The following is a 25,743-nucleotide window of genomic DNA, read 5'->3' as shown; positions in this document are numbered from 1 at the left end:
TTCTTCGAGCCACGTGCCAATACAAAGGACAAAGGATCAGCCCGCAAGGGTTCGCTCGAGGAAAAACCATCTGCCCCTACGGCTTCGACAATTCCCCGCGCTCCAAGAGGCCGGGGTTTCTCGCTCCTCCGCAAGAGGCCGGGGGCCCGCGTGCGCCTGCCGAACAGGGCGCAGGCAGCGGCCGATGCGAGGCGGGGCTCTCGTGTGTCTTTTGATCGGGAGCTGCGGAGTGTCGCATGGCCGGGTGCAAGGCTCATTCCTACCAGTCAGGGTTCATCTCAATGCAGGCTCGAAAGAAATCAACTCCAGTAATGAAACAATGCTACTACTATTATTGCATACGTCGGGATGGTCTCACACTCAGAGTGAATCTGGAAAACGTCATGGCTATCGACTACGGCTTCCGATGACGCGGTCGACCATGTCGGGACACGCTCCCAGGTAGTTCCTCGGATCAGTATAGTAGCGCAGCTGTTCGTCGTTGAGGATCTTGGCCACCTTTGCGTCGTGCGAGAGAATGTCGTAGAGCGACGTCCTCGTCTCTCTGCTCCGCTTTGCTGCTTCGTAGATGATGTCGTGGGCAGGGACCCGGCCAGTGGTCGGCGCAATGGCCGTCATGACATGCTCGGCAGTGATGAGGCCGTTGGACAGATCCAAGTTCCTCTTCATCGCTTCCTCGTCCACCTCGAGCCCGCTGAGGAGGAAAGCGGCTTGGGCGAGCGACTGCGACAGGTAGACAAACGACTCCGGCACGGCGACCCACTCGAGGTGCCAGGGCCCCGTGGCGCGCTCAAAGTCAGAGAGGAGCGCGTCGGTCGCAAGCGAGGCATGGTTCCTCAGAAGCTTGCAGAGGGCCAGAATGACTTCGCAGGCAATGGGGTTCCGCTTGTGCGGCATCGTCGACGAGGCGCCGCGGTGGGGCACGAATGGCTCCCGGAGCTCGGCAAACTCGTCGCTGCACATGATGCTGAAGTCGAGGGCCATCTTGCCCAGGGAACCGCCAATGTTGGCCAGGAGGGAGACGAGCTCGGCGATGCCGTCGCGGGCCACGTGCCAGCAGATGGGCGGCTCCTCGAGGCCCATATCGTCGGCGAGGCCCGCAAGGACCTGCAGACCGAGCGGTGGGGCACCATCGGCGCACCTGCCTCCCAGCGAGGCCGCCGAGCCTGAGCCGCCGCCGAATTGGGCCATGAGGACGCGAGGGCGGAGCTGGGCCAGGCGCTCCTTGTGCCGATCGAGGGCCGAGAGGTAGACAGCGCACTTGTAGCCAAAGGTGACGGGCAGCGCCTGCTGCAGATGCGTCCGACCAATCATGATCGTGTCGCGGTGCTTTGTGGCCAGACCAACGAGGAGACGTCGGACCTCGTCGAGCTGCCGATCTAGGACATCGAGTCCCCGTTTCACCTGGAGCACCGTTGCGCCCTCCATGACATCCTGCGTGGTAGTGCCCCAGTGGAGATACCTGCCCGACTCGCCGCACAGTTTCGAGAGCTGCTCGACGAGACCCACAATGGGATAGCCGACGATATCGTGCTTTTCTCGGAGTGCATTCATGTCGAGCTTGCTGGCGTCAGCTTGTTCTGCAATGCCGCGGGCAGCCCAGGTGGGGATGATGTCGAGCTTGCCCTGAACGCGCGCCAGTGTGACCTCCCACTCGACGAGAGCGGCGACAAAGGCCTCGTCGGAAAAGATGGCCCTCATCTCGTCGTTGCCGAGCATCGTCCTGAAGAGACGCGAGTCGAGTGCCGAGACGTTTCCGCCGCAAGGCAGACTGCTGCGCGCCGTGGCCATCGTCACGCTGTCCGTGCTCGTGGATGTGGGTGCCATGGCGGGCTTGTCTGGCGTGACCGTCACGGCCTTCGTCTGCCCGCTCCTTTTTGTATGCTCAAGGCAGGCGCGACCTTGGTCCGTGCAGACACGGAACTTGACCGTGCGTTTTTAAACGCGCCAGAGAGCATTGTATCTAGACTAAGATCTGCGGGATCAAGATTGTATGCCGGAACTTGGCCGTCTCGCACATGAAGCGGCCAAGATCCGTCCCCCACACACGCACAAGTCCCGCGCTGAACCTCCTCCCCCGCGTCGCCGGCAAGCTGTCTGTTCCTGGTGCCACGGAAATGCGCTTGGCAGGGCGCGAGCAAGACAGTCATGGTATAAAGGCAATGGGCAATCACATCTCCCAGCAGGTCCAACGAAAGGCACAACTAAACAAAGATGCGACACGGGCTCGGCACTCGCCCCCTCAACGCCCTCGTGGCCCTGCCCTCCTTCTTTGTCCTGGGCTACTCACAGTCAAGCCTGGGCGGCCTGGTCAAGTTTGATGACTTCAAGCTACACTTTCCCCAATGCACTGACCCAACGATCCAAGGTAGGTTCTCAGACAGACAGAAAAGCACGTGAACAAGAGCATGTCGCTGACTTCTTCAACAAAGGCATCACGGTCTCGTCCTACACGTTGGGGGCTGCCCTTGGCGCGTTTGCCACTTTTTACCTCGGCAACCGCCTCGGTCGACGCAGGTCGGCCATGCTGGGCGCGACGGTGGCAATCGTTGGTCTCGTCCTGCAGGCGTCGTCGTTTGCGCTCGCCCAGCTGATCCTAGGCCGGGTACTCGTCGGCTTGGGCGTCGGCATCCAGTCGGCCACAGTGCCCGTGTGGCAGTCGGAGCTGTCGATTGTCTCGTCAAAGCGAGGGGCCCTCGTCATCTTTGACGGCATCTGCCTCGCCCTGGGCATCGCCTCGGCCGCCTGGGTCAATCTCGGCTTCTCCTTCATCGGCGGCCGCTCGGCCCTGGCCTGGCGCCTGCCCAGCGCCCTGCCCCTGGTCCCGATGCTCGTCTCGCTGGCCGCCTCTGCCCTCGTCCTCGAGTCGCCCCGCTGGCTGCTCAGCGTGCACCGCGAGGAGCGCGCACGCGAGGGCATCGCCACGCTCCTCAACGCAAGGAGCGGCGCCACCCAAGTCGACGAGTACGTGGCGAGCGTGACGCGGGTCCTTGCGCAGGCTCGCGCCGAGCCGTCGCTCTGGAAGCTCGTCAGGCCCGACGACGGCTGCCCGCCCCGGCTCCGGACGAGGGCCGCCCTCGCCGTGGTGACGCAGGCGTTCCAGCAGCTCTCCGGCGGCGGCCTCATCTCCTACTACTCGGGCACCCTCTTTTCCCAGCTCGGCTTCGACGCCACCGAGACGCGCGTCCTCTCGGCCACGGCCCTGACGTTCAAGCTCGTCTGCACCCTCATCCCCTTTCTCCTCATCGAGCGACTCGGCCGAAGGAGGCTGCTCATCGTCTCGGGCGCCGGCATGGCCTCGGTTCTCGTGGTACTCGTCATCACCAGTGCCTACTCGTCGGCGCGTGGTGCCGTCTACGTGTCGACGGCGTGCATCTACCTCTTCAACCTCTTTCTACCCATTGGCTTCCTGGGCGTCAAGTGAGTCAGCTGACCCTCCCCCCCGGCACGAGGGCCCAGCGACTGACGCGACGAACAGCTACCTGTACTGCGCCGAGATTGCGCCCCAGACCTACCGAGCGCCCATCTCGGCCCTCTCGACGGGCGTGCACTGGTGTGGAAACTTCATCGTGGCCATGGTCACACCCGTCGGGTTTGCCAGCCTGTCCTGGGGCTACTACATCATCTTCACCGTCATTGCCTCGGCCATTGTGCCCACCGTCTATTTCTTCTTCCCAGAGACATCGGGCCTGAGCCTCGAGGAGATCGACGATTTCTTTGCCGAGTGCGCCTCGACGCGCAGCGTCGTGCCCACCTTTGCCAGGCTCCGACGCGAGCACACGCCGCCGTCGCGCGTCATGGGCGCCGACGACGCGTGCGACGTTGAGCTCGTCGGCAGCAGCGGCGGCGGCGATGATGTCGATGCAAAGGTGCGGTCCTCGTCGTCCTCGTCGTCTGAGAGAGTGTATGCTTCATTTCCAAAAGTGTAGAGTTGAAATTAAACATAGCCAAAGAAGTCAATTTCGTTTGGGTTGGAGAGGGAGCTTGTGAGAAGACTGATGATCCTGTCAAACTCCGTCTCGGCGCCCTCTGTCGTCGTTGGCGGCTGCAGCTGCACTACACTCTGCACACCCACTTCGTGCCGCCGTCGCTGCTCGAGGTGCGCCACCTGGGCCCTGACGCCCTCGAGCTGGTTGGCCACGCCAGGGCAGAAGTCGGCAATCGAGTCGAGCAGGTCCACGGCCTGGACGATCTGATCGAGCGTGGAGCCCCTTTCGGCCGAGAGCGGCGCGGGCGCCAGGAGCTCCTCGATCAGCAGAGCCACGGCGCGTGAGACGGAAAAGGCGGCGACGGTGAAGCGGTACTGGCCGTAGGCCTGGCGGGCACGCCGTGTGATGCTGAGCGTCGCCTTGGCCGACTGGATGGCTTCCTGACGCAGCCAGGCGCGCGCCACCGTCTGCGCGTTGAGCATCACGCAGGCGTGGTACAGGCAGTGGAGATTGATGACGTGGGGCATGGCCGCGAGGCCCGAGGCCGTCGTCTCCGGCTCGAGTTCGAGGTACGCAGGCAGCGTCTCGCGCCACTGGACCAGGCTGTATTCGTGCTCGGCGGCGAGGCCCGCAGCCTTGCTGGTAGGCGCGTTTTGAGCCCCATACCTCGCCAAGAGCACGCTCTCGACGATCCGGGCCAGCTTACAGGCGTGCGTAAAGCACGAGACGGCCCTCGTGGGGCCTCGTCGCACAGCCGCCTCGCCCTGTAGCTCCACTCCGACGGGCGTCCACTCCTCATGCTCAGTCGCATCGTTGGAGAAGCAGAGCTTCGGGCTCCGGGCGTCAAGCACGAGGGCCGGCGCGCGGCCAAAGTAGAGCCCTAGACACTTGTCCCACAGGTAGCATGCCCAGAAGATGCGCCGTCTCCTCTCTGTCTCCTCTGTCACCGCCTCTGCTGGGCCGCTGCCGGGCGGCTCGCTTTCTCTTCCACACTGGTGCTCCGATCCAGGCTCGGACTCAATGTGCAAGCCCAGATCGATGAGCTGGCGAAACGCCATGCCGCCGTACATCCAGGCAGGCGATGGCCTTGCCGCGCTGTAGGCCACGCCACTCAGGAGCAGCAGGCCCTGGATTGTGGCCACCTTGCTCGGTCGCTGGAGCTCCTCGAGCATGAGCTTCGTCGCCGTCGACTCAAAAATGTCGCACTGCTCGCGGAAGCGACCCGAGGGCAGCGCCAGGTTGAAACGCGATGCGTGGGCCAGGACGGCGTAGAGGAGGAAGGCGCTCTCGTGCAGGTCGCGGGCAGACACAGGCCGATACAGCATCGAGTAAAAAGGATGGACAAAGGACCAGTGGCAGGCCAAGAGATACGAAAAGTCGTCGGCAGAGAGCCCTGCGACGCTCTCGGCCGCCAGCGTGAGGTTCACCGCTCGAACCTGCTCCGAGGCAAAGCCCGTGCTCGGCACAAGCGCCGACGCCGACGTAGGCGCGGCAGGCAGAGGATTTTCCGATGGCTGACAGCCCGCATGCCGATGCAGCTGCTCCTCTAGACGGTCGCAGTAGGCTTGCAGCTTGTCCATGTCGCTGATCGAGGGCGTCTGCGAGTACTCACACCGCTTGCCGAGCCGGAGGCAATGCACGCATTTGGGCCGCCTGCCATCGCACTTGAGCTTGCGTCCGCGGCACGCATCACATGCAAATCCACTCCTCCGCCTCGGCCTCACGACAGAATGGCTGCACCCACGTGCTTCGCCCTTGCGGAGAGGCGACGAAGAAGGCGGCATGCTGCCATCGCTGCCTGTCGTTGCCTGCAGGCCCAGTCGAGCACGCTTCATACTGTGCAATATTTATTGAGATCCGTCGGCCGAAGATCGGAAAGAAGGCGCGACTCGCGTCTCCCGACCATCGCTTCTCACTTTTAATTGAGGGTCACCCATCTAATTCTATTATCAGGGCCAGCCTAGGGGTGACAACGTGCCATGGGGCTATGCCAGAAGCATGTTCTGAGGGGACATGGTCCAGCAGCGAGACACACGGTTGTCGCGATAACGCAGACTACTGGCTTGACTGGCCGCGGACAAAGGCGAGGCCCGAGAAGTTGCCCTCGTCGCGGACAAGGGCCGTCTTGGTCTTTCCCTCGTAGTCAGTCTTCCAGAGCGAGCCCAGCAGGTCGGACACGTAGACGAGGCGCTTCTCTGTGTCCAGCGCCAGACCAATGGCCTCGTGGAAGCGCTCAGCGACGATGAGGCGCCCGTCTGGCTGCTGGGGCTTCCGCTTGGGCTCCAGGGCGGTGCTCACGTCGTACTTGTTCAGCGTGTTGCCAAAGGGCGGGTCGCCGCGGTCCGTCCAGAACAGCAGCTGTTCCTCAGAATCAATCTCCAGGTCGATGGGCTCGGGCATGTGGTCGAACAGCGTCTCGATGTCCGTTCTGGTCTGCGCCGTCAGGCCTGCCGGGACCTCGAGGTTGGCCCGCAGAATGCGACCGACGGAGCCCTTGCTGAGGCCCTTTTGGGTCCAGTAGACGAGCTTCTGCTTGGGGTCCACCGTCACACCCACGCACCAGTCGAGCGCGTCGGTCAGGGGGCGAGGCTTGCCCGGTGCCGCGTCGTACAGCGTCTCGACCTGCGATCCGTCGAGATGGGCGCGCTGCACACGGCCGCCTTCGCGGTCCGCCCAGTAGATCTTGCGTGCGCCCTGGTCAAGGTGGCACTGCTTGGGCGTAAAGATGGCGCCGCTGGGCACGACAACCTTGGCCTCGGTCTCGCCCTTGGCAAGCTTGGAAATGGTGCCGTCGCTGGCCGTGGGCGAGGAACCCATGTTGGTGAAGTACACGTCGCCGGTGGCACTGTCGACCTGGACGCCGTCCGAGCACGTGCGGAGGCCGCCGACAAGGATCTTGACCCCGGTTCCCGCCGTCGTCATGGAGCGCACCTCGCCCTTGACGATGTCGAGGTAGATCAAGTGGTCGTCGGCGTCGGCGTCAGCGTCGGCGTCGACCTCCTTCTTGGGAGGGTGAGGATAGAAACCCTGACCCGTCTTGGCCCCCAGCTCGTTCTTGGCGATCTTGTCGTCGAGCAGATGCATGACCTCGTCGGGAAGACCCTTGCGATTGTGGCGATAGTGTGCCTCGATATCGCGGACGACGTCTTGATGTCTTCCAGATTCAGCTCCAAGCCATTGCAAATGTCAAAAGGCGAACGAAGCAGCTCACCCAGGCCCACGAGGTCCATGGCGTAGAAGGGAGGGTGGGCGAAGCCGAGGCCCTTTTGCAGCAGGCTGTCGATCTGCGCTGGCTCAGCGACGCCCTCGGCGACGACGTAGAGGCACTCGCGCTTGATGGCCGCCCAGACCCGGTTGGCAATCAGGCCGACGGACTCCTTCTTGACCGCATAGGTAAGCAGACCGTGGCGCTGCGACTGCTCGACGAGGAGCGGCAGGATGCCAGCGTCGGTGTACGGGTTGGGCATGATCTCGAGGGGCAGCAGACGGGGCGGCAAGTAGTAGTGCATGTTGATGATCCGCGCCCTGTTGGTGACCTTGTCGATGATCTCGCTGGCTGTGAAGCTGGAGCTGTTCGTCGCAATGATGACCGACTCGGGCGTGGCGGCGTCGAGCTCTCCCAGGACATCGATCTTGAGCTGGCGATTCTCAGGCACTGCAGCTGCGTCAGCAACCAGGAGTCATCAAGCAGGATTGCTTGCTACCTCACCCGCCTCGGTGACGAGCCATGTCGCCTGCAGCGCCTCGCTGCGGTCGGTAAATACCTTGAGCGTGCCCCTCTTGCCGTTGGGGACGACTTCGAGGAGAACGGCGTCGATTTTCTCGTCGATGAACGTCTGTGCGCTCTGAAGCGCCTCCGCATTGGAGTCGCTGTATCTACGGTCAGCAGGGATCGCTGGGGCTGCCTCTGCAGATGCTCACAAGAGGTGCACAGTGCCGCCCTGGGTCAGCCACATGAGGGCGATCCGCCGGCCGAGGGTGCCCGCACCAATGATGGTGTGCGCCAGCCCTTCGATGCTCGACGGCTGTCTGTAGACCATGGTTGTTGGGTTGAACGTGCGCCCATGCTGGCATGCCCCGAGAATGGGTGACGAGGGACCGCGAGGTCGTCTGCTCCACTTTATCTGGCGACGCATAGATAGAATTTCGTGCACCGGGATATTAGCCGGAGATTCGTGGGCCAATCTCACTTGAGACAGCGCTCCCTCACTCCTTCGCGCGGTCGAGTTTAATCTCACAGACGGGTATCTGTCTGCAGAGCCTGGGCTTTAGACAAGAACTTAACTCTGGCTGCTTCATGGGCTCACACAACTGGCTCAAAAAGGTCATGGATGTTCGCAGGCAATGTATGAAGACATGTTCAGCAGGTGAATAGAATACGGACGCTCTAGGCAGTAGTACACCAGACTAAGGTGTGACTTCGCACTTGACCTTCATAAAGTAGTCGACCATCTCGCCGCTGCAGTGCTTGTCTCCTCCGTTCTCGTATGTGCAGGTTCCCTTGGGCTGGCCGTTGACGTAGACGGCGCCCTGGGTGGCGCCGAGCTTTGGCTCGACATCGTTGTACTTGACGAGCGTGATCTCGCCTTGGACTGCAGAGAAAAGGCTGCATCAGTACATGCTCCCACAATTCTGTCAATGGAACACTCACTGCCGTTGAAGCCCGACGGAAGATGCTGAGGCGCTTTTTCATTGCCGTCGTACCCGGCACGGCCATCACTGCCGCATCCGTTAAAGTCGAGCGGAGCTACCGTGTAGTCGGTCCACGACGTGCAGCCTGGCCCCGGGGTGAGGCCGCCCCCAAAGCACTGGGTATAGGTGGCGGCAAAGATGCCAAAGTCGTTGGTGCCACGCCTCTGTTGCTCTTTGACGGGCGCGCTGGAGACAGCGACGGCAGTGGCGAGCAGAAGAACAGAGGTGGTGAGAGCGAATCGCATGGCTGAAGAGATGAATGGACGATATACAGCGCGGAAGACACCGTTCCTTATATACCTGTCACTTTTACGACAGCCGGACGGCGACCTTGTGCACCAAACCAGGAACCAGGAACACGTCGTCATCGTTTGGGCGCCATGAGGTATTTATTCTGATCCAAGTTTTGACGCCCATTTGACGCTGCCCCAGAATATGACAGACACTGCGTTTGCAGGGTGACAAATAATCGCCCACCTCGGTACCTTAGATACACCGCTGTCAGCGTCGTTGTCATCAGGCCAAAAAGGCAAAGTGGGACCACAGAGGCACATTCTTACGCGTGCAGTGGCTGCGTGCGGGATTTAGGCACGAGTCACCGCCAAGAGAATGCTTACGTAAGCCCAGATCTTTATCTCAAAAGTCGAGATCCTCCAGCCTGGGGGCCTCGAACTCTGCAAAAATACCGCAATGGCACCCACAAGGACCCCAACCGAGTCGACGTCGCCCTGGCTCGCCGACGAGGACGAGCGGCTGAAGAGCCTGGTGGAGCAGTACGGCTCGTCGCGGGGCAAGGAGAGCCGGTGGACCGAGGTGGCGGCGCGCATGCCCGGGCGAAGCGTCAAGGCGTGCCGCAAGCGCTGGTTCTATTCCCTCGACCCCTCGGTGAAGCGGAGCAACCGGTGGAAGCCAGAGGAGGACGCGCAGCTGCTTGCGCTCGTCGCTCTCCATGGGAAGAGCTGGGTGCGCGTGGCGCAGGACATGCCGGGGAGGACCGACGACATGTGCTCGGCGCGCTTCTACAACGTCCTCGAGACATCGTCGCGGGAGTGGGGCGCCGACGAGGACGCGACGCTGCTCCTGCTCCACGACGAGCTGGGCAACCGATGGAGCGAGATTGCGCGGCAGCTCGAGGGGCGAAGCGCGCTGGCCTGTCGCAACCGGTGCCGCAAGTTCCACGCGCTGGCGACGCGCACAAAGTCGGGAGACGAGCAAAAGTGGGCGACGGCGGCTGCGGCCGCGGCGGCAACGGCGGCGGCAAATGCCAGCGAATGGCAGTCCTGTGGGCCGAGCGAAGATGCGTCCCGGCGAAACAGCGACCATTCCGTCCTCGCACACGACGTCCTGGACGAGCTCGACGACTTCGACTTTGGCTCGCCCGCGCAACTGGCAAGCACCTCGTCGCAACTGTCGGACCAACAGACCGAGGCACAGAGCGCAGACTGGGCTGCGCTTGAGGCCATCCTGGGCAGGCTCCTCCCCAACCAGGGCGACGCCGATGTTGCGCTTGGCTTTGTTCGCCACCTGAGCTGGCAGTCGTAGTTGTCCGCTGGCTCCATCGTTCCAGCATCATGGACATGCCCGGTGGGCCGCACATCCGTAGTCCATCGTCGCACCCCAGGCTGCCGAGGGGGCCGATCAAGATTCAAATCCTGACGAGCACCGTACGCGGCCCTCGGAGAAGACGCTAGCAGACCGCACCCTGCGTCATCCGAGTCATCTCCTAGCAGAACAAGTGTGTCTTCCTAACCGCTCGCTGGAGAGTCACCCTTTCAGTCAAAGCGTGGGAGGAGTCGCAGCTCTGCGCATTGCTCGTGTAGTGCGGTCTGAGTACGCATTGTAATATATTCAGCTCATTGTGATGTGCGCTTATTGAGGGTGAGACTGGCAGGTGGAACGTCCAGTCACAGCATACAAGGGACTCATAGAGAGGGAGCATCGCTTCGTTACACTATCCGACCACCCTTACGGGGGCACACTAGCTCTCAAACGCACCGAGGTCGGGTGCTTTGCCGTGGTAGGGCAGGCCCACGTCGATGCCAGCGTCTACCAGTGGGCTGTTGGGACGCAGGCGATAATGCAGCAGGTGGGGCAGGCTGCCGTCGGCCTGGCGCGGGGCATCCCAGCCGCGGTGCGACGTGTCTACAAAGTCGGTCTCGCTCGGCACCCCCCTGCCCCGCTCCCACGAGTTCGAGGACGAGCCCGAGTCGGTGCCCGCGATCTTGAGCTTGTTCCTCGGCGACATGGAGAGGTTGTTGCGCAGGATGCCCTGCACGTCTTCCTCGCCTGTGGGCGTGATGACGGTCATGTCAAAGTCGACGCCGTTGCCAAAGGCCGTGTTGCCAAAGAATTCGTTTGCCATCGGATGGTGGTTGGCGTAGAAGCCTGCGGACTTGTTGTCAAAGGCGACGCAGAGGCGCACGGAATGCCTGACTGCATTGGACACGTACCGGGCGTCGTACCCGCCGGCCTTGATGCCGTTGCCGTTGCCCTGGACGACGGGTGTCCTCGTGCCCGGCAGATAGCCCTGATTCCAGGCCCACGACGACTCGATCGTCACGGGCGAATAGGAGTTGATCAGGTCGAAGCCGTCGTCGGAGTTGTCCCACGCACGGCAGCCGCGAAAGACGTTGCCGGGACTGCCTGTGCCGACGTGGGCGCCGAAGCCGTCGGCATTCTGGCCCGCGCCATTGGAGCTGTAGGGGTCGTAGTTGCCATGCGAGTCCGAGTTGACGACGGTGTTGTAGCTGCCGCCCTGGATAAAGAGTCCCGTGCCCATGTTGCTGTGCACGTCCAGCTGCTCGTACACGCCGTGGCTGGCCTTGATCCAGACGCCCCACGACTCGTGGTTCTCGTGGTTGCCCGGCTGCTGCGGCGCACCGGTGATCTCGAGCCCCTTGAGGTGCACCCAGTCGGCGCGCACCTCGACGCCCTTGACCCGGCAGTCGTCTTTTATCAATGCGAAGTCCAGGACGGGCTTCTCGCCCGGATAGGCCCAGTAGCGGATCGGCCGGCCCTCTTGGCCGCTCTTGTTCAAGACGACGCCAGCGACCAGGTCGGTGCGGCTCGCACAGGGCTTTGTTGCGACGTCGAACGCGTACCGTCCACCGCGCAGGTAGACGGTGTCGCCGGCCTGGGCGACGGACTGGGCGTGTGTGATTGTCCTCCATGGTGCGACCTTGGTGCCCGTGGCGTTGTCTGCACCCGACGGCGAGACGAAGAATGTGGCGGGCGCAGCCGTGCCAGTCGCTGGGCGTGCGTGGGCCGAGAGCGGAGCAAGCAGAGGGAGAAGAACGAGGAGGGCGCCGAGACGAGCCAGCAGCGAAGGGCACTGACGCCGGCCGCTGCTCGTCCACGACTGCATCGAGGGGGATTAGGGAGGACGAGGAAGATGGTGGAGAGCAAGCGGTGGTCGGTCAGTCTGCCACACAGCTGGCTGGGCGGGCGCCCGTCGTCTCACTTCAAAGTCAGCCTCAGCGATTGCTTGGCCGTGACGATGGCAAAGTATTCTGGATCACTGTCCTGCCTAGTATACATTACATGCCATTACGTGCTTGCCTTCTCAACGGCCCGGAGACAGGCGCGCACCTCGTGCTGCGCCTTTGCAGCCACGGGCCAGAATCTAGCATACAGAGAGAGCGAGGCCTCGAGAAAGTCGATGCGGCCCCGGAGGCCGCGCCGCTCGTCGGCCTTGGCATTGAGCAGGGCAATGACGCAGCCGTACGAGGCAAGCATGTTGCAGCATGCGATAAAGGGCCAGTGAGGGGGCGCGACGGCCTCTGCCGCGTAGCAGGCCTCAAAGTCGGCGAGCAAGAGGCCCGACATGCGGTGTGCGACGAGTGCGATCCGCGCCACGCTCTGTTCGACGAGCGCGGCATCGGGCCCGCCATCGGCCATGTGCTCGCTCTGGAAGCTGCACGAGCGCAGGTCGAGGGAGAGGTCGGCGAACCAGGCGCGCCGGTGCAGGTGGATGCAGGTGCCGAGCAGCTGGACGGTGGCGTCAAAGAGGAGTGTGCGCCTGGTGGCGGTGCTGCGCGCGCACGTCGCTGTAGTCGTAGCCGTAGCCGTAGCCGTACCCGTAGCCGTAGCCGTAGCCGTAGCCGTAGCCGTACCCGTAGCCGTAGCCGCCGCAGCGTGCGCGCCGACCTTGGCGTCGGCGGCGAGCCAGGCGGCATGGGCACGGGCGGCGAGATGGGAGAGGACGTCGTCGAGCGCGCCGAGGCGCTGGCGGGGCGACGGCTCGGTCAGCGTCTCGCGTGTCGCCTTGCATGCTTCGATGCGGACAGCGTATGCCAGGCCCTCGTTGCTCTGCACACATCTCCATCTTGTCAGCTCTCAGTCCTTGCCCTTACGCAAGAGAGAGACTCACGCCCAGGTCATGGGGATACGCGACGGCGACGGCAACTTCGGGGCCCAGCTTGCTCGTGATCGCCCCACTCGTCGCGGCGCCCATCATGACGTCGGCGGCAAAGAGCTGTCAGTGGGGTGGGGATGGGTCGTCAGCGTGCGATGGCATCTCGGCAGAACAGCAGCCACCCACCTCCCACCATGTCCGCCGGCCGAGCTCGGCAAGCGCGTCGCTCAGCGCCGGGCGGCCCACCTCGTCGAGGCGGTGAAGCCCTTGCTGGAGGGCGATGCGGCAGGCTGCGCCGTGCTGCGTCTCGGCCAGCGCGTAGTCGCCCGCTGCGTACGCGAGGTGGGCCACGAGCAGGCGAGCCAGGATGTCGTCGAGGCTGTCGTCGAGCGTGATGCCTGTCGCTGCAGCAGGTGCGGTAGCGAGAGCACTCTGGCAGCGCTGCCAGAGCTGGACACTCTCGGGCGCCTGCATGCCCACGTAGTAGCTGTGGCCCAGGGCGGCGGCGGCGTCGACGAGCAGCGGGCTTCGCCGGCCGCTGAGCAAGTCCGCCTCCTCTGCCAGGCCTAGGACAGGGACAGAGAGGCCAAAGCTGGCAAAGTAGCGCTCAATGCTGCGGTCAGAGTCAGTCAGCTTTCATGGGCAAGGTCAGTAAGACTGTTGACAGACGCACGCACCCTGTCGCGACGACGTCCTCGTCCCGTCTGCTGCCCATCCGCCGCTTCATCTCCCGCAGCTGCGAGGCGACTGACGACGTCGGCGACGTGCCGGCAAAGGAAGAGGACACAGCCGAGGACCTCGACGAGGACGGGGAGGGCGACGACGAAAAGCACGACGGCTGCGACAGTGGCTCCGACGAGGGCCCTTGCTCGGCGTGCGCATCGAAGAGGGCGTCGAAAATGCCCAGCGACGCTTCGCAGTCAAAGGGATACGCCAGCAGGCTCAAGTCATCCTGCTGCCCTAGCGAGGGCAGCTCACTGGACTCAAAACCCTGCTCCAGGGCTGCCTTGCGCTTGGGCGGCCTTCCGGTGCGGGAGCACGGCTTCCAGGCGCACTGCACCCCGTGCATCGTACACCTCGAGCAGGCCTTTGTCGCCGGCACTACGTCGCTGCCTTCGAGGAGCATGGGGGGAAGCACTCCATCGCACTTGCTCTTTGCCTGCCGGCACGCCAGACACGCCAGCGGGTTGCGTCTCACAGTCGTCTCCATGACTGCGCAATCGCCTAGGCAATGATGTCGTAGCAAAGAGAGATGCAGATGCAGATGAGAATTAAGGCTTTCTGACACGCAACGCAGCCACATAGAGCCAAAGAAAAAGTAGCCGCGGGCTTCGGGTACTTTTTCACTACTACTTTTGACAGCTGCCAATCCTCGGGCCGGGAAAATCATCTCCATTCTTTCTTTTTCTTTCTTTGAGAGCCTGCTACTTCTGCAGGACCAGCACGGCCCAGAAGGCCACTCTGAACACGGCAATGATAATGACGCTGCTCTGGAAGCCTTAGCATGGTTGTAGGACTGCGTGAAAGGCGGGCAACTCACACGATGAAGGCGTAGAGCGTCGTCGAGATGCCCCCAAACCCGAGGGACTCGATGATGTCGCGCCCTTCGACGGCGCACTGGGCTCCCGTGGTCACGAGACGACTGGGAATCGAGCAGGAGCAGGTCTTGTCTGCAAGAGATCCTGCACAGGGAAACACGAGGCCCACGACGTCCTGTTCAGAGGACCAGTCAGCGCGTCGTTGAGGGAAAAGAGGCCAGCTAGAACCCTCACTGTCTTGACGAGGATCTGAAACGCGAAAGTCTGGTAGTCTGCAGGCGCTGTGGGTCAGACATAGCAGCAGTCTGACGACGAAAGATGTAGCTCACCGATGAAGTGGGCCCAGTAGTACCAAAAATCGGGCAGGTTCCTCATGAAGTAGCCCTGGACAGCCATCCAGAAGCCGTTTGCGAACGCGGCGACAGCGAGCGCGGCCACAAAGATGGGCAGGATGGCGGCAATGAGCAGCGACTGCGTCTCGGCCGCGTAGACGCCCAGGAAGAGAAAGGCAAGAAAGCGGAAAAAGTACGAGGCACCCCCGTGCAGACCCACAGACCAGTAGATGAGGACGGCGTAGACGACTGAGCAGACAAAGAGAAAGGGGATGGTGGCCATCGTGTTGGCCACGACGAAGGGAAGTGGCGTGTAAAGACCGTTGCGGCGCTCGCGAAACAGAACCAGGCGCTCTTCGAGAAAAGAAGGGATGCCGGCGACGGACATGAAACCGAGGAAAGCGACGCTATGTGTGGCCGCACAGACAGGTCAGCAAGAAAGGGCGCTCCCAGTGAGTCGCCAAGCCGCTTGAGCTCACCTGAAGAAGTGTACACTCAGCCGGTCGTTGATGTGGCGGTCGTCCTGGGCCATGTTGACCCACACGGTGGCGACGAGGACGCCCATGCCGAGGTACATGCCCATGCGAACACCGTAGGCCAGGAGGTTGCGACGGTAGTTGAGGACTGCGTCAAAGTCAGCGGTGCAACGCATTATCGCCCACCCTTGGACAGCTACGTACAGTTGCGCGAGGTCAGCGTCCAGCTCTGCATCACGAGATCGCTCGGAGCACGGGAGCGCTCCATCTCGAGACCCTTTTCCGACAATTGCGTGTCGGGGCTGTGGCGGCAGGCAGTCTCTGCCGCGTAGAGCGACGCCAGCTTTTCCACCTTGTCTTCGTCATCGCTCGCAGGCACGCTTCCAAAGCTGGTGGAGACGAGCTTGAGCATGTGGTCGGCCGGATTGGTGTGCAGAGGCACTGGGTAGCCCTGGCGCTCAAAGTAGGATCCCACCTGGAGCACGCTGCCGCTGTAGATGACCTTTCCACGTGCGAGGAGGATCGTCGTGTCAAACAGGCTGACTGTCGGGAGTCTGTCAGTCAAGTGATGCCATGTCGGAAATGCAACGCCTCGTATTTTGCTCACAGGTCTCCCAGTTTGGGCTGTGAATCGTCGCCACCACGATCAAGTTTTGGGCTCGGGCCAGGCTCCTGATCGACGAAAGCACCTCAAAAGCGGTGGCACTGTCCAGCCCGCTCGTTGGTTCGTCGAGAAAGAGGACGCGGGGAAAGGAGACGAGGCCATTTCCGATGGTAACCCTCCTCTTCTGCCCTCCGCTGATGCCGCGTTGGACGGGCGTTCCGATCAGGTTGTCGGCGACGGCAGCGAGTCCGAGGCCCTGGAGCAGCGAGTCGACTCGCTCGTCGATGACAGAGCGGGGCTCGTTGGGCATGCTATCTTTGTTTGTGAGTTTGCGTCATCGCGAGTGCTGACAGCAAGGGGGTACCACGCACCTCAGCCTTCCGGAATAGGTGAATGTTTCCCGGATCGTGAGGGCGCCCAAGAGTGCGTCGTCCTGCTCGACGTAGCTCATCTTACCCCTGCCTGCCAGCATGGACACAGTCCCCGCCGTCTTCTCCTTTCTTCCGGCGAGGACATCGAGGAGCGTCGACTTGCCCGCTCCCGAGGGGCCGAGGACTGAGCGTGCTGCCGTCAGTGCTTTATCATAGTCTTCAACAAGGCAAACGGACACACACTGGAGAGCATCTGTCCCGTGCGGCACGATCCATCGACCGCGTCGAGGAGCCTGATGGTGGTGCCCTTTTTGCCCTTGACGGTGTACTCGACGCCCGTCCAAGCCAGGTGGTCCTCGCCTCCGTTCTCAATGTCGGCCATCTTCATTCTCGTCGTCTATCTTCTCAATCTGTATTCTAAGACTGTTGTGCGGTGGACAGCAGCCTTTATATACCCATTGTCTCGCCTCTCAGTACGTTAAAGACACAACGACGGTCACTTTCGTGTCTAGCCGTGGCTATTTAGGCAAAGGAAATGGCCGCGGACCGCGTCTGTGGCGCAAAGAAATATTTCTCCGGTCCATTTTGATCTCAGAGGCGCCCGCGAGCCTGCCTTTCTTTGCAAATCAGTCTCTGTCACACAGTCCTTTCTGCATATATGTGCCCGTAGCATTGCAGACCATTCGGCAGAAAGACCCGAGACTAGGCACAGGATAGAATAGAGAGAGAGAGAGAAGGTCCTCGCCTGGATCACGAAACAGTCACGGTGCTCGATCCCGCGCTGTTGTAGCCCTCGGTGGCGACGATCTGGTAGTCAAAGGTGCCGAGGGGCATGCCGAGCTTGGCCCATGCACTGAAGTGGTTGCCCGTTGTGACGGTGCCGCTAGCGCGCTTCGAGGATCGGATGGACCAGTACTGCTTGAACGTCTGCGTGCCTTCGATGGAGGGCGCATTGGTGCGCGTGCCCTCGTAGACGTCGTACGTGGCGCCGTCGGACGTGAGGGTGCCCATGTGCGTCAGGCTCGACGCCGGGTTGTAGGTGCCGTAGTCTTCGAGGATGTAGTACTCGACGAGCGGGTTGCGCGACCAGCCATAGACGGACAGGTAGCTGTTGCCCTGGGGCCGGTAGTCGGCCTTGAAGGTGATGGCGCGTGCCGAGCCCGGGTTGTAGCCCTTTCCGCCGACGATGTTGCCGTTGCCGGACCACGTCAGGCTGTACTGTCCCGCAGCACCGTTGGTGTAGGTGGCGGTGGCTGTGCCATCGGTGTAGTAGGAGTAGTAGAAGCCGTTGTTGGTGCCCGTCGAGCTCGGAGTGCCGCTGCGGACAGCCAGGTCCTGGCCGTTGCTGCTCGTAGCGGCGGGGGCTGAGGCCACGCCTGCGATGGCCACGGCGCAAGCAAAGAGCGAAGAGAAGGAGACCATTGCAGAGGAAGAGGTGATGGTGAAGGTGAGCCAGCCACCGACCGTTGCACCGCTCCTTTATGAGTGGCTCGCGAGAAGAAGAGAAGCCGCTGATCAGGGTGGGGGGGGTGGGGTGGAGCCGAAGAAGAAGGGGTGATTGCTCTTCTTCGGGAGGAGCGAAGGTTTCACTAGCGGCTTCCTTAGCGTGCTGCAGCTGAGTTCCTGACAAGCTCCAATACATCTAGAGCAGGCTTCGATGGGTGCTTCCATGACCCTCTTCGGGACGGGGGCCGGTCAGGGGGCGGGGTGACTGGAGCTCACAGACCCGCGCAGCTTACCAAGAATTTTCAATGGCGTCGGAGAATGGATGACATGACCGAAAATAAAGTAAAAAGGGGCGGGGGCAAGATCGACCCTGGTCAATCTCGAGTAGTCAACGAGGAGGGCCCTCTCGCGACAAGGGCGTCAAAAGTGGGGTCGCTGTTCGCAGCAGCAGCGATCCCGCCCATGTTCTCATCACATTAGTAGTGACATGGAGCGCCCTTACTGACCCTGTCGCTGAGCTCTTCGGTCATCATCGTCTGCAGACCCGCCTACATCCTTGCAGCAAGTGAAACAACAAGCAGGCGAGACAGCAACGACAGCGGCTGTGACTCAATCCTGGAAGCGACAGCATTGCGACGTCCTGGCAGTGAAGCGACATTTCTAGATCCGCAAAGTCGAATAGGGTGTCTTCCACAAGATGACCTCGCCTCGGCCGAATCGCGTGCGCCAGTGGAGGTGAGGCTAATTTTTAGTGCGTGCGGGGAAGAGACGACGTATTAGCCGGTGCCCTCGGGACGTGGGGTCAGCCGGAGCAGGCTTCGGCCTGTGTCTGCGGTCGAGGAGCCGTCAGATGACGGGCTTCAACACCAACAATGACCGTCTCGACGCTTCCCGAGTGCCCAAAGCAGTGAGTGAGATACTGAAAGACCGTGGTGGCCAAGCGAAGACTGAGTGGAAAGACCGAAAGGTGGGATCTGAACAAGCAGGCAACCACCGTGCCTGGCTCGGAGCAGCCTGGGTACACGCCCATCTATCGCAACGCCGGCGTGCCCGAGCTCGACGCCCAGGAAACCATTTATGACCTCTTTGCTAGCGGCCTCCGCGTCTCTGCCGACCGGCCCTGCCTTGGCCAACGGCCGTGGGACGAAAAGGCAAGCGACTTTGCCCGGCGCTTCGAGTGGCTCACCTACGCCCAGGTCGATGAGCTGAGGACTGCGGTCGGGTCCGGCCTGACGCGGCTGCAGCAGGAAGGCAAGCTGGGCCAGGGTGTGGCCGACACCAACTGGATGATGGGCATCTGGTGCCAGAACCGGCCCGGTGAGTGGACGGACATGGCATGTGTGGAAGAAAAATAAGCAGCTGAGACTCGGGGACTGTCAGAGTCACAAATCATCGACCTGGGCGCCGTCTCGTACTCGCGCATGATTGTCTCGCTGTACGACAGCTACGATCAGGCGACTGCCCTCTTTGTCCTTGCTCACTCCGAGTCGCGCGTCTGCTTCACCACGGCCTCGCACCTGGCCGCGCTGCTGAGCCGGTCCGAGGAGGTGCCGCTGCTCAAGTGCATCGTCCTCCTCGACTCGATCCCGCGCCGGTCGGGCGAGGAGACGCTGGCGAGGCAGTGGGCCGAGACCCGGGGCATCCATCTCGTCTCCTATGCCGGCCTGCTCGAGCTGGGGCGCAAGCACCCCTTCAAGCACAACCCGCCGACGAACAACCGCGACGTGACCACATACTGCTACACGAGCGGCACCACGGTGAGCTCTTTTCATTCTTCTTCTTCACGAGCAACAATCAATGCTGATACTGCACTGCACTGCACTGCTTCCATCAGGGCACCCCAAAAGCGGCCATGGTCACCCATCGCCAGATTGCCACGGCGGCCATCGTGTTTGCCTACTTTGTCACGGGTGACCCGCGCGACGAGCGCACCCTCTCCTACCTGCCCCTGTCGCACATGTACGAGCGCACCGTCGAGGCTGCCTACCTGCGCATGGGTGCCTCAATTGGCTACTTTAGCGGCGATGTGCTCCGGCTCATTGAGGATGCCCAGATCCTGGGGCCGACGCTGTTTGCAGGCGTGCCCCGCGTCTTCAACCGCATCGCAGGCATGATCCAGGCCCAGGCCGACGGGCCCGGGCTCAAGGGCAAGCTGCTGCGCACGGCCATCGCAGCCAAGGTGGCCAACCACGACCAGACTGGGACGGTGCACCATGCGTTCTACGACCGCGTCGTCTTTGCAAAGGTGCGCGCCGTCCTCGGTGGGCGTGTCACGCTGATGCTCTCGGGCAGCGCGCCGATCCGGGCCGAGACGATCAAGCTCCTCCGCGTCTGCTTCAGCTGCGACATCCGCGAGGGCTATGCACAGGTCAGTCTGCCGCCAGAGAGGGTTAGGGCTCTGATGAGCTTGGGCTGACACCTGCACAGACGGAGAATGCCAGCCAGTGCCTCATCATGCTGCCCCACGACACTGTTCTCGGCACGTGTGGCCCGCCATTCATTGGCGTCGAGGTCCGCCTCAAGGACTGCCCCGAGCTGGGCTACACGTCGCAGGACAAGCCCCATCCCCGCGGTGAGATTCTCTCGCGTGGACCGGCCGTGTTTCCCGGCTACGCAAAGGACCCGGCCAAGACGCGCGAGACCATCGACGACGACGGCTGGCTCCACAGCGGCGACGTGGGCTCCGTCGACGACACGGGCCGGTTCCGCATCATCGACCGGGTCAAGAACCTCGTCAAGCTCTCGCAGGGCGAGTACGTGGCCATTGAAAACGTCGAGCAGAAGCTCGCCCACAAGATCATGGCCCAGTTCTGGCTCTATGGCGACGCGCGCGAGGCCCACCTCGTCGCCGTGGGCGTGCCGGACCCAGACGCGTTTGCGCCCTACGTCTCGTCGGTCCTGGGCAAGCAGGTGTCACCCACGGATCTCGCAGCACTCGACAGCGCCTGCTGCGACCCCAAGATCGTCTCAGCCGTCGTCAAGGACATCCACAACACTGGCAGGGCCGCGAGCTTGCGCGGCTTCGAGATCCCAAAGGCCGTCAAGCTGCGCATGGAGCCGTTCAGCATCGAAAACGGCCTCCTGACACCCACGTTCAAGGTCAAGCGCGCAGAGGCCGCAAAGATTCTCGCAGATGACATTGCTGAGCTGTACAGGGCTTCTTCTAACTTGTAGTCCACCCGTGAAACAATGTCATTTCTACTCATACTGACAGCGTGAGAGTGAGCCGGCTTTACTCTGCCTCGCCCACCAGTCTCAGGGAAATGTCCCACAGCTTCTTTTGGTTCTCGGGCTCAAAGGCCCAGGGCGAGTGGCCCGAGGCCCAGAGCGTCTTCTGGTCCCAGACCTGGCGCTGGATGTGGCAGTTGTCGAGCCAGACTCCGCCCACCCCCTCGAGCTCCTTGGCCGTGGCTGCATACACCGTCGTGGCCGCGCCCTGGGGCTGCGACTTGGAGCGCGCCTGAAAGCCCGGGTCGTCGGTGAAGGCCTTGATAGCTTTCGGATCAAAGTCCTTTGCGAGGCCCGTGCCAAAGCTGAATGCTGGCTGCAGCGACACGGCATGCACGCCCGATTTGCCGTACCGCGCCTCGATCTCGTTGGCCATCCACGTGTTCATCGTCTTGGACGCGCCGTAGCCCAGGTAGCCATTGTAGACGCCCTCGCCCTCGAGGTTCATGTTCTCCAGGTCCGCCTTGAAGCGCCGCGATGCATTGGAGCCCACGACGACGACGCGCGAATGAAAGGCACTCGACGTGGCCGCCAGCAGCGCGGGGCGGAGGAGGAGAAAGAGGAGAAAGTGAGCGAGGTGGTTGACGGCGAGGTGCATCTCAAAGCCGTCGGCACTTGTCTCGTGCTTCATTTGGTAGATGCCTGCGTTAGCAACGAAGACGTGGAGCTTGTCTTCGCGCGCCAGGAGCTCTGCGGCTGCCCGGCGGACATCAGCCAGTGACGACTGATCCATCTTGATGAGATGCACTTTGGAGGCGGCGGCACCCAGGTCTCGCTGCGCCTTTTCCAGGTTCCTCGCCGTGACGTAGACCTTTGCGCCCGTCTCGACGAGAGCCTTGGCCGCCTCGCCGCCCAGGCCAGCGGCGCCAGTGACGAGGACGACGCGACCCTGCCACTGTCCGCGCACCCCCTCCTCGTCGATGACCTCCAAGGCCGTTGGTCGGGCGTCGCCCTCTCCCTTTGGGTTGTCGAATGCCTCCTGCCAGGCCTGCTTCATTTTGGCGTTCTGCTTAAGCTTTGATCTTCGGTCTGACCGAGAAGCTGAGATCCCATCTGCACTCTTTTATAGTCTGTCCACCCCTCTGACATGCTGCTCACTCTCTACCGTGCAGTGAGCGGTTGCGTCACGCGATGACCTTGCAGAGCAAAATTAGACTCGAAATTTATGCGGACGGTGGAAGTGATCACCCATGCTCACACTTTGAGTTTTGCGAGCGGCGGCTGTGCCGATGGGGGAATCTGGCATTCCTGCTGGCCTCTCTTGGCCTTCTCCACCCGACGGTTCAGGCCTGCTTGACAAGTCCGTGGACATGTTTGGCAAGAAGGGGCATGCTGTTCCTGAGCACGTGACCGCCGTCGAGTCAGTGAAGTAGTGGCTTACCTTCTTCTTCTTCTCCGGTGCAACACGTCCTCAGGCACAGAAGACGATGTCGACGAGCGACGACGAGGTGCAGGCCCAGCTGGAGCTGCGCTCCGTCCGCGGCAGGGACACGCCGTCGCTCCGGGAGTCGATCGAGGAGCCCAACCTGCCGCCGACTGACTCGGGCTGGCAGGCCTGGACGTTTCTCGCGACGGCCACGACGATGGAGACGCTCATTTGGGGCATGGGCAACGCCTACGGCACGTTTCAGGAGTACCACGAGCGGTCGCCGGACTCGCCGCTGTATGGGAGCAGCCGCGCGTCGATCACGGCGACGGGCACGCTCATCGCCGGCGGCCTCTTCTTCAGCCCGTGGCTCTTCAACGGCTTCCTCTCCTCGTATCCGCACCTCGTCAAGCGCTTCTCCCTCGCCTGCCTCGCCCTCTCGGCCGTGTCGCTGGTCGCCGCCTCGTTCAAGCCGACGGCGATGCGCGCTGCTGCCCTCCAGGGCTTTCTCTCGGGCTGGGCCGGCGGTGCCTACTACACGCCGTGCATGATCTGGCTGCCCCAGTGGTTCGTCGCCCGCCGCAGCCTGGCCACGGGCATCATGTTTGTCGGCTCGGGCATCGGCGGCGTCGTCTGGCCCTTTGCGCTCGACGCGCTGCTGAGCCGCACGGGCTTCTCGGCGACGCTCCGCATCCTCGCCCTGATCCAAGTCCTCGTGGGCGGCCTGGCCTGGACGTTCCAGAAGCCCCGACTGCCCGTCGTCGCACCCGATGCCCGGCAGCGGCGGCGGCGCAGAAACGTCGTCGCCGGCGTGCTGCCTCGCCACGCCACGGTGCTCCACTCGCCCCTGGGCCTCGTCAATGGCGCGTTTCTCTTCTTCCAGGGCGCCGCCTACTGGTCCGTCTCCTTCTACATTGCCCCCTATGCCGCCTCGCTTGGGCTGTCCTCGACTGCATCGACGGGCGTGCTGTCATGCCTCAACGCCGCCTCGGCCGTCTCCTTTGTCGTCATCGGCCAGCTGTGCGACGCCTGGCAGTTTTCGCCCCTCGCCCTCTCGCTCTCGGCCGTGGGCAGCGCCCTCGTCGGCCTGCTCCTCGGCTTTGGCCAGTCGCTGGCGCCGCTGCTCGCGTTTGCGATCCTCTTTGGCCTCGCCAACGGCGGCTACCCCACCTTTTTGGCACCGGCAGCCAAGGAGATGGCTGCGCTGGGCTCGTCGGACCACTCGACGATCTTTGTCGAGTACCTTGCCTGGCGCGGCGCCGCCACCGTCACGGGGCCCCTCATCTCGGCCGGCCTCTACCAGCGCTCGTCGCAGCGCGCCGTCTGGGGCTCCTACGGCCTCGCACCCGTCGTCATCTTTGTCACGACGCTCCTCGCCGCCTCGGCTGGGCTCGCGGCCCTGACGCTGCCCCTCCGTCGCCGGGTCGCCTCATCGCACCGCTGAGGCACCCCTCAGTGCGCATACAATTGTAATGTAATGTATTCCATCGCTTCTTCCCTGCTGTCTCTTCTTGATGGGCACAGTGATGACCCTGACGGTGCTGTCTGTTCGCTGCAATGGCTAGCTTCATTGCTTACAGTCAAGACCCTTGCCAGTACCCATAAAAATATGCATTCCGCGTGAGAGATGATGAAAGACTAGATGACGATGCGGTGAGGGGGAGAAATGGGCTCGTAGTCGTCCTGCTCGTCGTCGGCGTGGGCGCCGCTGAGCGACTCTTCCATCTGCGCGGCATCCATGCCCCGCGCCAGGTCCTCGTCCGTCGACAGCACCTCGAGCCCGGGGACGAGGTCGATGGCGGCAATGATGGCGTACGAGGCGCAAAAGGACCACGTGAGGCCGACGGCAGCCTCGACGGCCTGGATCAGCAGCTGGCGCCAGTGGCCGTCGTGGAGCGCGCCGCCGGCGATGGACGTGGCGCCGTCGTAGGCTGCCACCTCGCGGCTCGCAAAGAAGCCTGTGGCCAGCGTGGCGACGACACCGCCCAGCGCGTGGCTCGCAAACATGTCGGCCGGGTCCACCCAGCGCAGCTTCTGCGTGGCCAGTGTCGACGACTTGAAGCGGAGAAAGACGCGGCAGGCCAGCGCGCCGAGCACGCCCATGACGACGGCGTCCGACATGCCGACGAAGCCGCCGGCGGGCGTGATCATGACGAGGCCCGCAATCATGCCCAGCACGGCGGCGTCGAGCGACATGCGGCCGGACTCGAGGTAGGCGAGGAGCGTCCACGTGGCCGCGCCCGCCGCCGCCGCGGCATTGGTGACGCAAAAGGCCATGACGGCCTTGAAGTTGAGCGCGAGGGCGGTGCCGGCCTCAAAGGGCAGCCAGCAGGACCAGATGAGGACCATGGCACAGAGCATGCTGGGGATGTTGTGGGGCTTGTGCAGCCGGATGTGGCTCGGTGTGCGCTTCGACGAGCGTCGCGAGCGAAAGAGGGGCCGCGAGAGATAGACGCTGAGCGCCGTCGCCGAGGCGCCCGAGCAGATGTGGACGGGCGTGCCGCCGGCAAAGTCGAGGACGCCGAGCGAGGCCAGCGCGCCCGTCTCGGTCCAGACCATGTGTGCGAGGGGGCAGTAGACGAACGTGGCCCAGAGCTGTTTCGTCATGTGAGCCTGTGAAGAAAAGAAGAAGCAGATCGAAGCCCCGACTCACGACGATAAAGGGGACCAGCGAGATGAGCCGGCCCCGCTCGGCCGCCCCACCGACGGCGAGGGCGCACACGGTGGCGCAGAAGATCATCTGGAACGTGCTGAACACAACCTCGGGGATCGTGCCGACGGGCGCCGCTGAGACGTTGCGGTGGAAGAGGTGGCTGGTCACGTTGCCCGCAAAGGCGTTGCCCTCGCCAAAGGCAATCGAGTAGCCCCATGCCCACCCTGGTCGACCAAGAAGACAGTCAGCCATTGTTTTATCTCCTCTATCGGCAAGCAAGCATGGCCGGCTCCTCACACTGCAACGAGACGAAAATGATGGTGAGCAGGGCGGGAAAGTACGAAGCGAGTCCGTTTCGTCGGATCGAGTAGCCGGAAAAGGCGAGGCCGATGGCGGGCACGACGAGCCAGCAGGCGGCGCAGCAAAAGACGATGAAGAGCGTGTCGATGCGATCACACTGCGCCCACAGCGAGAGCGTCGATTCCGCCTCCATCCTTGCTTCTCACTCCCCTGTAGCTTGCAGCTGGTGGAATGAAGACATCCTCCGGGCAAGAAGGGGGGGCAGGCTTGCTTTATCTTGTCTGCCTGTGTGCCCCGGGGGGTTTCGTGGGGCGGCAGCTGCCGATATCTAATCTCGCCAGAGTGGGTCCTTTTTTGCCGCGCGCTTCGCCAGGCGCTAAAACCACCAGAGCATGGCTAAATCTCTGCTTCGACGAGATAAATAGCCGCGCGAGCCGCGGGGCACGCTAGCCCT

The 25,743-nt window shown here is 62.8% G+C and overlaps 13 protein-coding genes across 13 annotated transcripts; 4 read left to right on the top strand and 9 right to left on the bottom strand.

Moving 5' to 3' along the window:
• Positions 1-320: 320 nt before the first annotated feature.
• FA10DRAFT_267452 (L-Aspartase-like protein) lies at positions 321-1,880 on the bottom strand. Its single transcript, XM_025521914.1, has one exon. It carries the CDS (start codon positions 1,825-1,827, stop codon positions 388-390), a length of 1,440 nt encoding a protein of 479 aa, XP_025378238.1. The 5' UTR covers positions 1,828-1,880; the 3' UTR covers positions 321-387.
• Positions 1,881-2,214: 334 nt separating this feature from the next.
• On the top strand, positions 2,215-3,929 carry FA10DRAFT_272248 (general substrate transporter; the record flags this gene model as incomplete). Its single annotated transcript, XM_025523122.1, has 5 exons — positions 2,215-2,368; positions 2,433-2,968; positions 2,999-3,420; positions 3,479-3,724; positions 3,764-3,929. The coding sequence occupies 5 exons, from the start codon at positions 2,215-2,217 to the stop codon at positions 3,927-3,929; spliced, it is 1,524 nt and encodes a 507-aa protein (XP_025378237.1).
• A 2,055-nt stretch (positions 3,930-5,984) lies between these two features.
• Positions 5,985-8,022, bottom strand: FA10DRAFT_302217 (3-hydroxyacyl-CoA dehydrogenase; the record flags this gene model as incomplete). Its single annotated transcript, XM_025525077.1, has 4 exons — positions 7,851-8,022; positions 7,639-7,799; positions 7,141-7,584; positions 5,985-7,075 (listed from the first exon to the last, which is right to left on the bottom strand). The coding sequence occupies exons 1-4, from the start codon at positions 7,967-7,969 to the stop codon at positions 5,985-5,987; spliced, it is 1,815 nt and encodes a 604-aa protein (XP_025378236.1). The 5' UTR covers positions 7,970-8,022.
• Positions 8,023-8,252: 230 nt separating this feature from the next.
• Positions 8,253-9,158, bottom strand: FA10DRAFT_267449 (hypothetical protein). The gene is made up of 2 exons (XM_025521913.1): positions 8,581-9,158; positions 8,253-8,521 (listed from the first exon to the last, which is right to left on the bottom strand). Exons 1-2 carry the CDS (start codon positions 8,864-8,866, stop codon positions 8,337-8,339), a joined length of 471 nt encoding a protein of 156 aa, XP_025378235.1. The 5' UTR covers positions 8,867-9,158; the 3' UTR covers positions 8,253-8,336.
• Positions 9,159-9,272: 114 nt separating this feature from the next.
• Positions 9,273-10,474, top strand: FA10DRAFT_267448 (hypothetical protein). The gene has a single exon (XM_025521912.1). The coding sequence runs from the start codon at positions 9,312-9,314 to the stop codon at positions 10,161-10,163; it is 852 nt and encodes a 283-aa protein (XP_025378234.1). The 5' UTR covers positions 9,273-9,311; the 3' UTR covers positions 10,164-10,474.
• Positions 10,475-10,599: 125 nt separating this feature from the next.
• Positions 10,600-11,985, bottom strand: FA10DRAFT_302214 (pectate lyase; the record flags this gene model as incomplete). Its single annotated transcript, XM_025525076.1, has 1 exon — positions 10,600-11,985. One exon carries the CDS (start codon positions 11,983-11,985, stop codon positions 10,600-10,602), a length of 1,386 nt encoding a protein of 461 aa, XP_025378233.1.
• Positions 11,986-12,145: 160 nt separating this feature from the next.
• Positions 12,146-14,234, bottom strand: FA10DRAFT_302213 (hypothetical protein). The gene is made up of 4 exons (XM_025525075.1): positions 13,653-14,234; positions 13,162-13,588; positions 12,991-13,095; positions 12,146-12,929 (listed from the first exon to the last, which is right to left on the bottom strand). Exons 1-4 carry the CDS (start codon positions 14,183-14,185, stop codon positions 12,168-12,170), a joined length of 1,827 nt encoding a protein of 608 aa, XP_025378232.1. The 5' UTR covers positions 14,186-14,234; the 3' UTR covers positions 12,146-12,167.
• Positions 14,235-14,341: 107 nt separating this feature from the next.
• Positions 14,342-16,760, bottom strand: FA10DRAFT_294670 (P-loop containing nucleoside triphosphate hydrolase protein). Its single transcript, XM_025524445.1, has 9 exons — positions 16,540-16,760; positions 16,297-16,480; positions 15,929-16,236; positions 15,526-15,864; positions 15,325-15,469; positions 14,843-15,252; positions 14,748-14,785; positions 14,516-14,688; positions 14,342-14,460 (listed from the first exon to the last, which is right to left on the bottom strand). The coding sequence occupies exons 1-9, from the start codon at positions 16,682-16,684 to the stop codon at positions 14,400-14,402; spliced, it is 1,803 nt and encodes a 600-aa protein (XP_025378231.1). The 5' UTR covers positions 16,685-16,760; the 3' UTR covers positions 14,342-14,399.
• Positions 16,761-16,945: 185 nt separating this feature from the next.
• Positions 16,946-17,823, bottom strand: FA10DRAFT_267447 (xylanase precursor). Its single transcript, XM_025521911.1, has one exon. The coding sequence runs from the start codon at positions 17,716-17,718 to the stop codon at positions 17,047-17,049; it is 672 nt and encodes a 223-aa protein (XP_025378230.1). The 5' UTR covers positions 17,719-17,823; the 3' UTR covers positions 16,946-17,046.
• Positions 17,824-18,511: 688 nt separating this feature from the next.
• On the top strand, positions 18,512-20,916 carry FA10DRAFT_275438 (acetyl-CoA synthetase-like protein; the record flags this gene model as incomplete). Its single annotated transcript, XM_025523268.1, has 5 exons — positions 18,512-18,649; positions 18,710-19,059; positions 19,123-19,499; positions 19,577-20,110; positions 20,170-20,916. Exons 1-5 carry the CDS (start codon positions 18,615-18,617, stop codon positions 20,914-20,916), a joined length of 2,043 nt encoding a protein of 680 aa, XP_025378229.1. The 5' UTR covers positions 18,512-18,614.
• Positions 20,917-20,933: 17 nt separating this feature from the next.
• FA10DRAFT_267446 (NAD(P)-binding protein) lies at positions 20,934-21,773 on the bottom strand. The gene has a single exon (XM_025521910.1). It carries the CDS (start codon positions 21,701-21,703, stop codon positions 20,975-20,977), a length of 729 nt encoding a protein of 242 aa, XP_025378228.1. The 5' UTR covers positions 21,704-21,773; the 3' UTR covers positions 20,934-20,974.
• A 396-nt stretch (positions 21,774-22,169) lies between these two features.
• FA10DRAFT_267445 (MFS general substrate transporter) lies at positions 22,170-23,822 on the top strand. The gene has a single exon (XM_025521909.1). The coding sequence runs from the start codon at positions 22,398-22,400 to the stop codon at positions 23,778-23,780; it is 1,383 nt and encodes a 460-aa protein (XP_025378227.1). The 5' UTR covers positions 22,170-22,397; the 3' UTR covers positions 23,781-23,822.
• On the bottom strand, positions 23,823-25,601 carry FA10DRAFT_242084 (hypothetical protein). Its single transcript, XM_025519271.1, has 3 exons — positions 25,287-25,601; positions 24,990-25,213; positions 23,823-24,931 (listed from the first exon to the last, which is right to left on the bottom strand). The coding sequence occupies exons 1-3, from the start codon at positions 25,480-25,482 to the stop codon at positions 23,975-23,977; spliced, it is 1,377 nt and encodes a 458-aa protein (XP_025378226.1). The 5' UTR covers positions 25,483-25,601; the 3' UTR covers positions 23,823-23,974.
• Positions 25,602-25,743: the final 142 nt, after the last annotated feature.

Source organism: Acaromyces ingoldii (assembly GCF_003144295.1).
Source record: "Acaromyces ingoldii strain MCA 4198 unplaced genomic scaffold FA10scaffold_3, whole genome shotgun sequence".
Lineage (NCBI taxonomy): Eukaryota > Fungi > Basidiomycota > Exobasidiomycetes > Exobasidiales > Cryptobasidiaceae > Acaromyces > Acaromyces ingoldii.
The sequence above is the reverse complement of the archived record's forward strand: the minus strand, read 5'-3'. Positions and strand labels throughout refer to the sequence as shown.

What these genes read in the sequence shown, in the direction of transcription:
- FA10DRAFT_294670 (XM_025524445.1), bottom strand. Translation starts at nt 16,684, where the DNA reads ATGAAGATGGCCGACATTGAGAACGGAGGCGAGGACCACCTGGCTTGG. An exon ending in CTGAGTGTACACTTCTTCAG is followed by an intron (nt 15,253 to 15,324) that starts GTGAGCTCAAGC and finishes GGCCACACATAG; the next exon opens with CGTCGCTTTCCTCGGTTTCA. An exon ending in TTCAGATCCTCGTCAAGACA is followed by an intron (nt 14,689 to 14,747) that starts GTGAGGGTTCTA and finishes TCCTCTGAACAG; the next exon opens with GACGTCGTGGGCCTCGTGTT.
- FA10DRAFT_267445 (XM_025521909.1), top strand. Translation starts at nt 22,398, where the DNA reads ATGTCGACGAGCGACGACGAGGTGCAGGCCCAGCTGGAGCTGCGCTCC.
- FA10DRAFT_267452 (XM_025521914.1), bottom strand. Translation starts at nt 1,827, where the DNA reads ATGGCACCCACATCCACGAGCACGGACAGCGTGACGATGGCCACGGCG.
- FA10DRAFT_267449 (XM_025521913.1), bottom strand. Translation starts at nt 8,866, where the DNA reads ATGCGATTCGCTCTCACCACCTCTGTTCTTCTGCTCGCCACTGCCGTC. An exon ending in TCCGTCGGGCTTCAACGGCA is followed by an intron (nt 8,522 to 8,580) that starts GTGAGTGTTCCA and finishes TTTTCTCTGCAG; the next exon opens with TCCAAGGCGAGATCACGCTC.
- FA10DRAFT_302213 (XM_025525075.1), bottom strand. Translation starts at nt 14,185, where the DNA reads ATGGAGACGACTGTGAGACGCAACCCGCTGGCGTGTCTGGCGTGCCGG. An exon ending in GAGGACGTCGTCGCGACAGG is followed by an intron (nt 13,589 to 13,652) that starts GTGCGTGCGTCT and finishes CTCTGACCGCAG; the next exon opens with CATTGAGCGCTACTTTGCCA. An exon ending in GCCGGCGGACATGGTGGGAG is followed by an intron (nt 13,096 to 13,161) that starts GTGGGTGGCTGC and finishes CCCCACTGACAG; the next exon opens with CTCTTTGCCGCCGACGTCAT.
- FA10DRAFT_267446 (XM_025521910.1), bottom strand. Translation starts at nt 21,703, where the DNA reads ATGGATCAGTCGTCACTGGCTGATGTCCGCCGGGCAGCCGCAGAGCTC.
- FA10DRAFT_267447 (XM_025521911.1), bottom strand. Translation starts at nt 17,718, where the DNA reads ATGGTCTCCTTCTCTTCGCTCTTTGCTTGCGCCGTGGCCATCGCAGGC.
- FA10DRAFT_242084 (XM_025519271.1), bottom strand. Translation starts at nt 25,482, where the DNA reads ATGGAGGCGGAATCGACGCTCTCGCTGTGGGCGCAGTGTGATCGCATC. An exon ending in CATTTTCGTCTCGTTGCAGT is followed by an intron (nt 25,214 to 25,286) that starts GTGAGGAGCCGG and finishes TTGGTCGACCAG; the next exon opens with GGTGGGCATGGGGCTACTCG. An exon ending in CGCTGGTCCCCTTTATCGTC is followed by an intron (nt 24,932 to 24,989) that starts GTGAGTCGGGGC and finishes ATGACGAAACAG; the next exon opens with CTCTGGGCCACGTTCGTCTA.
- FA10DRAFT_267448 (XM_025521912.1), top strand. Translation starts at nt 9,312, where the DNA reads ATGGCACCCACAAGGACCCCAACCGAGTCGACGTCGCCCTGGCTCGCC.